At 30.0% G+C, this 15,612-nt stretch overlaps 1 protein-coding gene across 1 annotated transcript; it reads left to right on the top strand.

Annotated features, from left to right (window-relative positions):
• The first annotated feature begins 4,660 nt into the window (after positions 1–4,660).
• Positions 4,661–6,055, top strand: LOC141678205 (AT-hook motif nuclear-localized protein 20-like). The gene has a single exon (XM_074484473.1). The coding sequence runs from the start codon at positions 5,035–5,037 to the stop codon at positions 5,887–5,889; it is 855 nt and encodes a 284-aa protein (XP_074340574.1). The 5' UTR covers positions 4,661–5,034; the 3' UTR covers positions 5,890–6,055.
• Positions 6,056–15,612: the final 9,557 nt, after the last annotated feature.

Here is a 15,612-nt window from a genome sequence, read left to right as displayed (position 1 = left end):
AAGAGAGCAAGAGGAAAACATAGTAGCCAATCTTGTAGTAATCTGTGTTGGTGTCAACTGAACAAGGTAATGCTTTAGTGCCCCATAACTGTTATTCCAATCAGTAGTATTATAAAGTGGTGTTTATATGATTTTGTTGATAGAGAACACATCAACACACGCAAATTCGGAAGTAGTGTATATACTTTATTATAGATTATGTTTTAATATTATATGACAAGTGTGTTATTATTAAAAACTACACACTAATGTTAATATTTTAATAGTTTATTTGATGGTCTTGTACGTGAGTTTTAAAGCATAAAGATTGTTTTAATATTTGCACGACAGGTTGTGTATGTTCTCGAAATCAATAATTTTTTCATGCTACTTGTTCAATTAATGGTATATAATTTATTTTATATTTGGTTAGAACAAAAAAATGTATAAATAACTATTTGTTTTGTTGATTTTATAGTATTAAAGGAGTTGTTTAACTTGTGACAAATTCCATAAATAATTCATAGTATATTTAATATATATGTATTTTAAGTATTTAAAGCTATGGAAATTTATTTTACATAATTGATGGCCTTACTACAGTGAATATGTACATGTCTTACAAACAAAGGTAATTTAGTTATATATTTGTTTCATATTTCTTTTTTTTTCTTTTTCTTCTTTGTTTGACTTGTGCTAGTTAATTATCAACGTAATTAAAATAATTTGCATGTTAAGTATTTAGTTGATCATGATGGTACAAGGGATTGAGGTTAGACATTTTGTAGTGTAATGATTAACTAGTTCATTATTTTGTTACTTGATCAAGTGAGCACCTTGCATGACAATAAAACTGGTACTATTGTATGTTCAAGTAGATTGGTTAACTAACATGTTAAAAAATAATGGTACTAGTAGTGTCCACCGAGAGGTTAGTAACAAGGTTCGTAATTATATAAATAATCTATTAGTAGCAATGATTAATTAATAAATATATAAAATATATATTATTTATAAATTATAATTTTGTAATTAGATTATGGATAGGGGATTTAGCAGATCGTTTGCAGATTTTGATATTACTTTAGTTGCGATATTCGAGTTATGGATTTTGTTCTCTTTTTATTTAGCGCTACTCCTCTTATAAATTAAATATCTCTGATTTGTTCAGTTTCATATTTCATTCATTCTGTTAATAATATTTAATCGTTTTGATTTCCGAAAATTGTTTTAAAATTTGATTTGGAAATTTTAAATATCGGTTTATGCGGTTTTCTAAAAATTATTTTTGACACCCACTGTTTTGAAAATCTGAATTATTTGTTTCAGGTGATTTAAAATTTTTGCGAGAATATTTTTATTTAACCCTTAGAGATATAGGGTATACCGAGTTAACCATTTGTAGGGGTACTACAACCGTGTCATTGCAGCACCAATGACACGACACTTCCGTGACAGTGTGATTGGTCACGGAGTATCCTTCTGTTAGCTCTTGGGAGGAGTTTTTGCGCATTCGATATTTGTTCAGGATACGTGGGTGCACTTAGAGTTCGATTTGTGATTTGATTTATGGTGACGTTGTATATGTCGTACACGTTAACCATTCTGTTGCACGCATTAGGTACCCTATGATGTGTCTATTCTGATCTCGGTATGAAATATCCTAACCCCTCGTTGTTTCAGCCATGCTTGTTTTAAAATTATTGTTTTATTTTAAGCTGTGAAATATTAATTTCTAATTTTCTGTTTTATAAATTGTATTCCAAATCCATACTGGGCGTTTGGCTCATGCCGTATTCTTTTTCTGGCAGGTGATTAGGGGGATCTGGGACTGTGTGATTGAGAGCTACCTCATTTATTGTTTAGGATTTCAGACTTTTCATTATCTAGACTTAATTATTTAATTAGATATTTCTACATTTATATTATTGGTTTAGACATTTTGAAGATTTAATATTATTTTGGAGATTTTAGACTGTTAAATTATTGTTAGAAATATATTAGTGCTCTGTTTGCAGGTTTGTGGATTTTAAGTAATATCTCCCTTCTAAATTTAAGAAGGGGGTGTTATATATATAATATAAATAAAAGCATATATATAGAGTATTATATTAGAATCTATTATATATATAATAATGCAACATTACTTTTTTGGGGAAACATTTAATTCGAAATTACTAATTTGCCCTCGTACTTGAATAAATATGGAAAAATATTGTTAGAATGAAGAATTGAACCCATGACATACTTATAACTAGCATATGATTTCAACCAGTTGAACTCATTTGTTTATATTTTGATAACATTAACTATTGTGTTAAGACTAGATAATTAGCTTATTACAATATAATAATTTTATATTCATGTGTAACATCGGGATTATAATTATTTTTTTAAATTGATACATTAAATAAATAACTTCTTGCTTTCATGGGGAAACATTTAATTCGAAATTATTATTTTGCTCTCGTATTTGAATGAATATGAAAAAATATTGTTGACATGGAGAATTGAACCCATGACACACTTATAACAAATATATGACTTCAACCAACTCAGCTTGAGGCTGATTTGATTATATTTTGATAATATCAACTATTGACTTGCATATTTTTTTCTTTATTTTGGGTGACTAAACCTATATAATTCAATATTTATACAGGATAAAGTTATTCTAAGACTTGGGTAATTAACTGATTACAATATAATAACTTTATACTCATGTGCAATAATGAGATTATAATTTTTTTAATTTATAAATCAAATAAATAATTTCTTGTTGATAATATATTATCATATTAACTTGTTGATAATATCTTATCGTATAATAATAATTTATTAATTATCGAGACTCCGGTAATTAACTTGCTTCGAGATACTAACTTTATACTCGTGTAACAACTAAGGGTATAATAATTCTGAGTCGAGTCGAGTCGAAAACTGTTAGGCTCGAAGTCGATTAAAAATGTTTGGGTTCAAGCACGAACTCAAGTTCAACCAAACCTTAAATTTCAAACTCGAATCTCGAGTCATAAAAAGTTCGATAGGCTCAATTTTAATTTTAGGAGAAACAACTATTTTACGCTCGTACTTGAATAAATATGAAAAAATATTGTTTGCTTGTAGAATTGAACACGTGACACGTATGTCCAAACATGTGCCTTCAATCAATTAAGGTAGAGGCTAATATTGATATATAATAAAATTATTTTAAGACTTGCGTAATTAGCTCTCTACAATATACTAACTTTATACTCATGTACAACAACGAGATTATAATTTTTTTATTTATAAACAAATTACAATCATTACATAAATAACTTGTTGATATTATGTTACCATATTAACTTGTTGATAATATATTATCATATAATAATAATTTATTAATTATCGAGATTTGTGTAATTAACTCACTTCAAAATACTAACTTTATAATTGTGTACAACAACTAAGGCTATAATCAAGCCGAGCCGAGTAGAAAACTTTCAGGCTCGAACTCGATTAAAAATATTCGGGTTCGAGCACGAGCTCGGTTTCAACCGAATCTTAAATCAAGCTTGAAACGCGGGTCACAAATAGTCCGGTCGCCTCAAGTTCGGCTCGAAATCTTGAATCAATTTCACCAAATATTGACAAAAACTCGAAATATGATAGGTTATGCTCGAAATCGCTTCTATTAAATATATAAAATATAAATGAAATATTAAATATTTATATACAAATATATTTATATGAAAAAAAGTATCGGCTCGATAAGACTCGTGAGCCTTATGAGCCGAATAATTTGAAGTTGGAACTCGACCGTGTAAAAAAATTTACTATTTTGCCCCCATATTTTGATAAATATGATACATAAACATTATAGTATTTTTGGTATCTCCAATTGAAAAAATCATTGAAACTTGATAGAAAATCATTATTTTCAATGGTAAGAGTGCATTCTAAACTTTATATTCGTAGTATATTATAAACTTAAGGATATTCGTCGTTACATTAGTCCTTATAACATGAAATACGCAATATAGTATGAAATAACAAAAATATCGTAAAAGTACATTAAAAATAGCAATATTTTTTATAAATAAAACTACTCGGTGCCTTGCACGGGTAATAATGCTAGTTGACATAATTACGAGGATAATAATTTGCTTAAAACCAATTGTTTACATTATTTTTAAGAGCAAATCAGAGAGATGCTCGTCCACAAGACCGAGCCTATCAAATTACAATACCCCGACAAAGAACCTCTTTTTCATTTTTTGTATATCAGAAATCTCTTTTTTCATTCTAAAATCAGCACTAATATATATTACACAAAATGAGTAACATTTCATTCCCCCCTGGCAAAATTTTGCCGTATTATTCATGACTCTATCAGCATCTCTATAATTATGGGACAGCCCTCCTTTGTTTATCAAGAAAACGACGTGCTTCCGACCTTGGCAGGCGCATGGGACCCCCGTTAACCCTAAAAATTTAGCAAGAAAGAAGAAAATAGTACTAATACAAGAACTAAAACCAAAACTTCCTAGTCACCTGATAAATTAGCTCATCAAATCAAAGAAACTAGACTATTTCCATGTACAATACCAAGTTACCAACTATAAATTATTGAAATCATATAGTATTAATATATTCTAATCGGCTGTAAGTATGACCACAAAGTCCCCCAATATTTTTGTCTTAGCTTTAGCTCTATAGAGCTATAGTGTGTGCTTTACACTTTTCTCTTTTTTGTTCTTATAAGTGATTCTATATCCATTGCATCTGTTCTTAATGACTTTGTTCTCTTAGCACCAATCTATACTAATCACTTAATTAATCCTACTTTCTTAACTTTCTCCTTGTTTCCATTATCTTTCTATATCTTAGTTAATATCATACTTCATCTAGCTCCAAACTATTGCATCTATTCTCTCCCTTTTTTTTTTCTTTTCCATTTCATAATCATCGTCGTTATTATTTAACCCTTTTTAAATATTTGTCAAATTAAACATTCGAAATTCTTGGTGTTTTTTTGGCTCTAGGTCAAGAAATCGATTTATCGAATTGATCATGGCTAATCCGTGGTGGACTGGACAGGTAGGGTTGCTTCCGGGAATAAATCCTGGAGGTTCTCCGTTGATGCTGAACAACAAAACACATCAAGATCTCGCGATAAATAACAACAGCGGTGGTGACGAGGAAGACGAAGATAGAGATAATTGCGATGATCCCAACGAAGGAGCAGTAGTTGTGGGTTCTCGTAGACCTAGAGGAAGACCTCCAGGTTCCAAGAACAGGCCTAAACCACCTATAATTGTAACACGCGATAGCCCTAATTCGCTTCGTAGTCATGTCATGGAGATTGCTAGTGGAACAGATGTGGCAGATAGTATAGCTCAATTTTCACGAAGGCGACAGCGTGGAGTTTGTGTACTAAGCGGAAGTGGATCAGTAGCTAACGTCACTTTAAGGCAACCAGCTGCACCTGGCGCGGTGATTGCACTTCAAGGAAGGTTCGAGATTCTGTCGTTGACTGGCGCATTTTTGCCAGGACCAGCCCCGCCTGGATCGACAGGGCTGACGGTGTACTTGGCAGGAGGACAAGGCCAAGTTGTAGGAGGAAGTGTCGTAGGATCACTTGTGGCGGCTGGGCCAGTAATGGTCATTGCTGCTACTTTTACTAATGCAACTTATGAAAGACTGCCGTTGGAAGATGAGGAGGATGAGGGAATTGTAGCTGGAAATGGCGGTGGTTCGCCACCTGATATCGGAAGCAGTGGTGGTAGTGGACAACATTCGGCCTTGCCAGATCCGTCGGCTCTGCCGGTTTACAATAATATGCCAGCTAATTTAGTACCTAATGGTGGGCAAATGAGTTCTCATGATGCGTATGCTTGGGCTCATGCATCTAGGCCTACTTATTGAGAGAGCAAGTTGTTATGTGTTTTGTGAAATTTAGAAAATAAGTTTAAACAAGTTTGTGAGTCTATGTATAGGAAGAATGATGTTGAGAAGAGCAAGCACAGTACTTTTGTTACATTTGTATATATTCAACTTTGTCATCTTCATTGCGCTCTGTGTTGGCAATAAAATGTTTTTAGATTCGAATTATGGTCTATATTTTATAGTTGGATGATGAACAAATAGATTTCTGCTAGCTTCTTAGAAAGTTAACATATATATAATCTGTTGGTAGTTTAAAGGCTTTTATATATATATATATATATATATATATATATATATATATATATATATATTTATGTTTGTCAAAGACATATAAAGAATTAACAATGTGCAGATGTTCATTGGTCTATCTGTAATTGGTTTCGTCTCCTAGGATTTTTATATTTAGTTGCAGGTTGCACAAACAGCTTTCGGCTGTTACCCATAGTACACGCATTTCGATATTTTTATAAATTATAGTTTTTAAAAATTTTATTCAAAAAAAATAAATTTTTAAAAACATTATGAAATTATATTTCAAATGAGTGTTGAAAAACGTACTAAAAAATAATATATAAAATTTAATGGGACAGGAAGTATTACCTAAGTTAATAAATCTAGCATTGTAGAATACCTGAAACCGATGATTAGAGACCTCTTCGATCATCTGGTATTAATAGTCTGGCTGCGAGTTTTGATCGCCACATGTATTTTTAATGTGTTAGTATTGTTGGGATCTCATTTTTAATTATGTAGGCCGAGAAGGACAGCGAATCTGTACTTGAAGTACAAAGATTGTTTTGGACTTTTTTTTTTGTCAAAAATGAAAAAAAATCACAGATAAAATTATGAAATACAAAAAAATATATCTTCCGATCACCAAGTTCATCATCTAACCGAAAGGTACGCAAGTTGCCTCCAGACATTTAGATAATAAAAATATATGTATGAAATAAATAACTCACAAGAAAGGTCTCGTTAAAATCTCGTTAAAATCTCACATGAGTAAAACCATGTGGGAAAAAAAGGAAAAAGAGTGCCCTCTATAACTCACATTTATACAAAATTAATAATAACTATTGTCTTCCGATAACTGCAAGAAACTCCCGTATTATCATTCTGAAACTAAATTGTTATGTGCTTGAAGATCTCTTGTGTGACATAAAGTCTAAAAAAGAACCAAAGTACACTCTTCCAATTATCTTGAAAATAAGAACAAATGAAATAAGGAAAATATATTAAAAATAAAAACGAATCTACATATAATACGATATTAAAATAAAATAAGAACTAACCAAACGGTATATTTGGTTAGACACAAATTCCCATAATAGGAAATATTCAGTCATTAAAGACTCATAAAACCAATAAATGGTCAAAAGCCATCATATATGGCACTCCCGTATTGGCACAGAAATGTCATCTTACATGACACATCATTCTATAAATTGAGTTTTGTAGTCCATTTATGTTAAAATTAATGGCCCTTAAACTTTTTAAAATCAAAATAAAGGCACAATTTAAAAAATGTTTCTTAAAAAGTTATCAATTAAAAACCGCAACTGAAAAAAATTAGCTCTATCCAAGTCAAAAACTAATATAATTAAAAGACGTTAATTAATAAAATATAAAATTTCATTCAAAAAAGTTAACTCCTTTAATAAGAACATTAAAGAGTTAATAACTAGTATCCTATTAAAAGCTAAAAAATCAATTGACATAAATTTTTCTAAAAATAAACCTTGCCAAGAAATCTTTATAAATAGAATCAATTAAGGAAATTTTTTAATCCCAATTAATAACACATTAAAAGCATATAAACACATCAGTTACAAAAATAATGAGAAATTATTATAAAAATATGAAACTTCCACTAATAAAAGCTACATTAAGGTACAAATGCATATATATAGGATAAATATATTTACATATACATACACCAGAGTATTAAAAGTAATTAAAACACATAAAAGTCACTCAATAATTAGAAAGCAAAATTCAAATTATGTAAACCTTAATTAAAATTAAAACACAATAAATGTATCATTTAACATAATATCAATCGTAACTGAAAAATTAAATGCATTTAAATTTCGTAACCAAAACCATAATTGCTCTCAAAGAATAATAAGGAAAACTACAAATATTAGTTACAATTATTAAACAAAATACGATAGGAAAACACAGAAAACAAAGTGTTTGCAATCAAACAGATAATGACATATAAAACAAATAAAACTAAACAAATAACAGTAATCTTACAGTAATGCCAAAATCAACAATATAATCTCCGGAATGCATCACGAACATTGAGAAACAAAACTGATATTCAAAGGATCAAGGATGTACATTATTTATAACAAATATTACTATTAACAAATATGTAACAAATATAATCTATTAGCAGTTAAAAAAGACAGAAAGAAATAAGAAATGGAGATCTTTACTATTTACGAAAAAATTAAGATAAATTCGCACCAAAAACAATTTGGACGGCAGTAAAACCTCACTGAAAACAGAAGATCTAAACTAGAGAAAAGAGAAAAAGGAAATCTATGATATTTCGTAATATTATAGAACAAGATGGAGAACGTAATATATTTATAATCGATTATAAAAATGATTATAATTTCATACCTGATATGTGCATTATATACAATATACTACCTGTTATTTGAGATCACCATGAATGAATGATGATCTTAGCAGCACAACGATCTTACATAAGTTCTCTGGAAAGTACTTCAAATATTTTGCTCAAGAAATCACTATGTTGAGTGAGGTGATACATTTTAAAAAGAGGGAAAGAGATATTCCGCGGTATCTTATGTTGAATTGATTTATTTTGTTATATTGATTTGCAGATGATTAAGGAGGCAATTGCAACGCTCAAGGAACGAACAGGTTCGAGCCAATACGCAATCACGAAATTCTTGAGGGAAATGAAAAGGACTTATCTCCGCTGTTCAAGAAGCACATTAGTGTTTCCGTATTGTGTACGAGTGAATTGGGGGAAACAAGGAGGATGCCACCACCGACCACGGCGGCTCAGCGGCGGTGGCAGGCGGCGATTAGGGATCGGAAAATTGGGGAGAAAGAGGGGTGTTGTTTGTAAATTGAGCGTAGTGTAATTGTATGTGTTGTGTGTGTAATGTGTTTATAGTGAATGTGTGTTGTAAAAACACCTTAATCAAACTGAAAATAGAAAAAATGGTCCGGGTTACAAATTTAAACGGTTCGAATTGGGTCAAAATTTTAAAAACCGAAGTTAATTGAATTGAAATGCTAAATTCTTTAAACCCGGGCAACCCGATCAGCGTACACCCCTAAGCATCCCGATCGATGTAACCCCTAATGGAGAGTCACAATTATTCGCATCAAGCATTTTTATGTACATACCAATCATTGCTTGTGGTGTGTAATTACAAACAAATTTAAATAGTTATTCTTACCGAAGATTTTCCTAGAAATTATAGTCTCGAGCATGATAACTTCAATTCTTCTCGGGATCCTTTTCTTTATATATTCCCGGAGAAAATTTTGATACGTTCCGTATCAATATCCGCGAAAAGTAGTCAAATGTATTTTATATATTATACATGTCATGCATGATTTTAGAATTTATATATATTTTGATAACTTCAATCCTTCCCGGATCCTCTACTTCATTTATACGGACTCGGCTTTCATTTATGCAGGAATGAAATAGGTAAATTTGTGGTTAAACTGTAGAGGGATCTTGTAAAATAGAACCGGTGGGGGTGGCGTCCACTTTGTTTTGGACTTGGAAATTTAAAGAATGATCAGTTTGTCATCTTAAACTCCTCATTAAGCACTGTGTATCCCCATTTGTGTTAGATCCGTATTTAATTACCTCAACAATATTATGATTCATTCCTGGATTGGGGTTTTTTCAAAAATATACCTAACCAAACCAAACCAAACCAAATCAAACATACCCAGTATATCCTGCTTAACGCAGGATCTGGGTAGGGTAAAATGTACGCAGCCTTCTCCTCATTCGGTAGAATTAAGAGGCTATTTCCCGAAAAACCCCCGGCTTGTGTGTGTGTCAATAATACGTAAAAAGAGAAAATAACAATATAATATATACGCAAGAATCAATACTCACTTCAAACAAACAAAAAATCTAATCACTTAAATTGAAAAGAGTCGAAAAAAATCTTAGCCCATGGTCTAATTCACATGAGACTTATCTAATTATTTGTTACTTGTTACTTGGTTGCCCGCAAGTTGCAAACAATCGGGTAAGAAATTTGAAAATCCACTTTAAAATGGGTAATGATTAACAAGTACGAATATGTGTGTGATCGGTAAATACAAGATTGCTCGAAAGAAAGTTGGTTACTCTAGATGGACAAGATGTATTTCTCTATTGTCAAAATTGCTTCCGAATGAAATTGTATAAAGGAGAAGTTAATCGCTTTTGGTCCAAATTTGATCTGGATTCAAAAAAAAAATATAACGCGCTTTTGATTTGCAGATTGCTCAAGCAAGATATCAATGGGCGCCAAAAGAGAATGTTGATTGTTGAAAACATGTGTACAAATTGGTTGAAAAAATATAAGTTTTTGAAATTGATGAATTGAGATGCCCGGTGACTAGGTATGGAAGGAAAAAGGAGAATCTGTTAACATCATCTGTTACTATATAAAAATAAAATATTTTATTTATAACAACTTAAAATAATAATAACATATTATTTTTAAAATATAACCTTCAAAAATATACATGTAGGAGAAAATATTTTCAAAAATATGATACGCAACTTTTATAAACTCGTATACAATTTCGAGTAACATACTCTGTAATATTTTCAACCTCGTATGCAACTTCGAGTAACCTTATCTTTGTCCTATGTAATACAGTTGAAACTCGATAATGTAATAATTGATAAAAGAATAACCTTACTAAAATAATAATTTTCTCCGGTTTCAACATAATGTACACAATGTATTTTTACTCCGGATAAAATAATAAATTCGCTAAATTAATATTTTTTTCTCAATCCCACCCTTATTACTTTAAAGAAGTTTAACTGTATTGATCGTATTTTTGTAAATAAATTCAAAAATATGGATATTTCTTATAAAATCCCTAAACTAATTGATCATGTTTAATTAACAATTTTATATAGTAAATTTTCAATTCGTATACTATTTCGGTTCGTTCTTACCATCGTTGAATAATTTCATTAACATAATTCTTTTTTAAGTAAAACGTTAAAAAATAAATCAATTTAGTAGACGTTGTAATTTTATCGGATCTCATGACATCTCATGTCAAATTCCGAATATATTTAAATATTGGATCAAGTCCTAAAAATAATAATGTAAAACCAGTCAGTTGATAATTTTGAAACATATTATCAATTGAATTGATTGTAGAAAGAACTCAAAAAATTAATTTTTGTTAATATGAGATTTTACAAAATAATTTAAATTTACTAAACCTAGAAAGTAGCAATGTATTTCCGACCGACCGGGTCATGTAGTCAAATTTTGAGTATTTTTTCAAAATGGGTAACGTAATTTTTATACATATTATCAATTGATTTGATCTGATAAAAACCTCAAAAATATTAATTTTTGTTGATATAAGATATTACAAAATTTCCCCTTATTGGTAAGATTTTCTTGTCTTAATCGTATTTTTATTTAAATTTAGATAGTGACGTTATATTTTCGACCGGTTCATTTTGTCATAATGGGTGAGGTTCTGATTTCAAATTCTAAATAAACTGAAATACACTAATTATTTATGACACTAACCTATCTAAATATGTGATAGACATATATATTCTTTATATATAAGTGTATCTAATTTCAACATTTAAAAAAAATTAATTGTATATACAATTCATTTATTTTATTAAAAATATATCTATATAATTTTAAAGACTACTATTGCCCATATAAGATTTACCCATAAATTTACCCATGACCAATGATCCATTTTATTTTTTTACACATAAAACTTTATATTATACACATATCCATGGATATTTTACATAAATATTAATCTCAACTCATTAACTTATACCTAAACTGCTCCATGATTATAGCAAATTAGCAACTGTATCTTATCATCATTCCAGATCAATTTTCAAAATTCAAAATTGTAAATCATTCTATCTCTCAAGAATGACGATACACACAATCAATTAATTTTTTCTTCTTCTTTTTCCTTCTCCTTCTTCATATTTATTCTCTCACATTTTTCTGCTTATCCTGCTTCTCTTTTGTTTATATATTGATGTATACACTTTTCTCAGAACTCTTTCAAGAATGGCGTGACATACAAAATCATTAATATATTTTTTTCTTTCTTTTTCCTTCTTAGAATTTTTTCTTCCTCCCAATTTTTGTCGCCTTCTTTTTCATATATATTTGTATATGTGTGTGTAAATTGTTTAATTTGTTTGATTTGTGCAGGATGAAACGTATGCCAGTGTAACTGATTTATGCTGGATGAAGATTTTTTGATTTAGGTGCTATTAAACCAGGTGAAAATCTTAAACGGAGACAATTATATTAATTTTATTTATAGGGTTTACATGTTTGATAAAATTTCTAATAGAGATTTATTTTTAATCCTCCGGCTCAATTTAGATTACTTGAAATCTAAATTGATGATGAAGACGTTTTGATCATTTGTGGTTCAGTTACAGATATAGATCCACCCTCAACAAATTCATCATCGACATCTTCACTTACAGGTTTGATTTTTCATCAAAGTTTAATTGTAATTTTTGTGGCCACTTTGTGCTGTTTTCTTTAGGTTTAAAACGTAGGATTTGGAGTCAAAACTCAGAGAATGTTCATCCCAACATTTTTAATGCCGCCGCAATTGGCTAATGTACTATTCTTACTATTTTCCTGGATTTGCTTTTGTTTTATGTCTGATTCAAGTGTAATTTAATTCATTTAGATGATTTTACAACTCTGTTTAAGACATGTTGTTAAGACGCCTCAAACCATACTAATGATACGTCAACAGGTAAATACTTATCAATTTCGACATGATTGTTGTCTTGTGAAATGTAGCGTGCTTAATTTGTTTACTCTATGCCTTATACTTTTTACAGATTTTGGTGTCATATATAATTGATAAGTAATCTCCCTTCGTGCACAGAGTTTGATTCATTTTTATCTGTTTTCCGTTTTAAAGCCGGGAGCGGTTTTGCTTGACCATCGTCTCCTTTCTCTCAAATCATTACCAGATCATATAACAATGATGTATAACAATGATGTATGTAAATATTTCTATTAGGAATTCTTGATTTATTGTTTATATATGCTTTCTTTATATTTTATTTTAAAATACTTTTCATATTTTTTTTCGATTCAATTGTAGTTATTATTCAAGGGTATATTTTTCAATCACATTGATCATAAGTTGGGTCTATGGATCTACTTAATTAGCTAAAACTTTTTTAGACACTAAGTAATGATTTACTATCTATAGCCTCATGTTTCATCTATTTGAAGCATGAGTTTTGTATTTTTTATCGATATTTATAAATTTTATAATTTAAATGTAAATGTACATGTTTGTCGATTATTTTCTCGGCCAAATTTTATTATCTCACTTTGTATTTTCTCATATTTTTTTGTCCATATTTTCTCGGATAATTTTTCAGTTGTTTTTGTAATTAAATATGATTCATGCCTATATATTTTTTGAACTATATGTATCTGTGTTGATTGTAATTGGTCGTGATTGTGGATAGATTCTTTGCTTCTGAAACATAAGTTTGCATATGTGTTTACAATTGTAGGTTTGTTTGTTTTCTTTCTCTGACTCATTTTTTTTCTTTATGTATATTTTATTTTTCATTTTCTTTATTTAATTTACTTTTTTCAGATTCACATTCTTGTTACTTATTATTTTCACATTTATTTCAGGCCTTGATATGGCAAGATAATGGAAGTAAAGGTTTAAGATTTATATAACAACATGATATAGCGTATCATCATATCCGTCATTCATCATTTATATGTTATTTTATCTCTGCACAACAGGATATGACGTATCATGATAATGCCAAATATTGTTGCTCAAGAGTTGATGTTTACTTAGAATGTTGGCATTCGATGACCGTTGTAGTTAAAATTCTCGACACTTCCCTTATAGGTTTGCACATAATATTTTCCAATTCTGTCAAAGATTATTCGGTACCAAAATATAGTTTATTTTGTTTGGATCTATCTATGTTTAAGTTGTACTACTGAATACATAATATGAGTTTTTCTGTAGTTCCATGCTTACAAATTTCCCTGCCCCAAGTTGGAATCTGGAATTTCTTGGAATACATTATTAATTTGAGTGTTATATTATTTAAAAAAGGCAGCAGTCTTCTATGCAGTAATTGAGCTGTCGTTCATACTTGCAGACAGAGTATTAATAATTTTTCATCACCAACTCAGATTGTAAACTCAAATGCACCAACAATTTAGATCATAAATCTTAAAGAATTAAGCGAGAAAATAACATCACCTTTTTTAAAGGTATTATTCTTTACAATGTTAATTACTTTGTTTTTTATATTAATGTTGTACGTTAAACTAATATTTCATGTTTCAACTTCTTGGTGCATTTTGTGATTGAATTAATGGCCACTCTGCGTTATACTGCCCTTGGGGGAAAGATTATAAGTGAGAAAGGTGTAGAGACTTTATTGTCTATTACAGCATGCCTCAAACTGTGCATTAAATAGTTTAGAAAGTTAAATTATCTGAAAGGGGATAGGGATCCAGATCCACAACCATGTTTTAAAATTTTCCATGCCACTCAAGCTCACACAAATGCGCAGATGAATAAATTTCTTTCTACAATGGTTGAGTGGTATAGATTTACTGACAATAGGAAGAAAATTGTCAATTTTTGCTCTTATATTATTAGGAGATCACTTGCGAAGCTCTATGCTGCAAAATATAAGTTTTTGATAAGTAAGTTTATGCTAGATGGTTTGGATCATAAATGTGCGTGTGTTGAACTTTTTAGAAAAGATTGTTGTTACTTGTTATTTTGACATTTTTTCAGGCCTGATTACGGGAGCCAGTGGATATTCTAAGGAAAGATATGTCAGTTATCTCCATTTCTCATGATAGTCAAATGACTTAGCTTTTGATAATTTGAGAGTGCTAAACTTAAGGTATACTTGAAGGTAACATATGAAAAAATCTAAGTAAGGATGAAAGTTCAGAAATGATCAAACATGGAGGGAAGATAGAGAGAAGTATCGGCCTTAATGATAGTTTGTATAAAAGTTCAATTTCTTGTTGGCATCAGAGTCTCTCTCTCTCTCTATATATATATCTCTCTCTCTGTTTTTCTTGACAGTCGGGCAAAGAACTCTAGTTATGCTGATGACAATGATAACAGATTACTAGGTTATAATCAGCATTCATTCAAGACTATCACATTGTCATCATGTTGATTTTTTATCTTTGATTATTGCATATTATATAAGCTCTTAGTGATATTCTGAACATTCTGGAAAAGCGCTATTGTAAAATTTTGCATTACATCCATTTTTCGGTAACATTTTTGACGTGTTAGGTAGTACATTTTGGTGGAAAATAAAATAATAATCTTTCCGAGAAGCAAGTATTTGAAATTTCCTTTACTAGCATTTCACACTTCGCTTGGAAATGATAGAGTTCAGTTATTTTGTAGCTT

Source organism: Apium graveolens, chromosome 8 (genome assembly GCF_009905375.1).
Source record: "Apium graveolens cultivar Ventura chromosome 8, ASM990537v1, whole genome shotgun sequence".
NCBI lineage: Eukaryota > Viridiplantae > Streptophyta > Magnoliopsida > Apiales > Apiaceae > Apium > Apium graveolens.
This window is presented reverse-complemented; position numbering and strand designations above follow the sequence as displayed.

Coding starts and splice junctions, on each gene's coding strand:
- LOC141678205 (XM_074484473.1), top strand. CDS start 5,035: ATGGCTAATCCGTGGTGGACTGGACAGGTAGGGTTGCTTCCGGGAATA.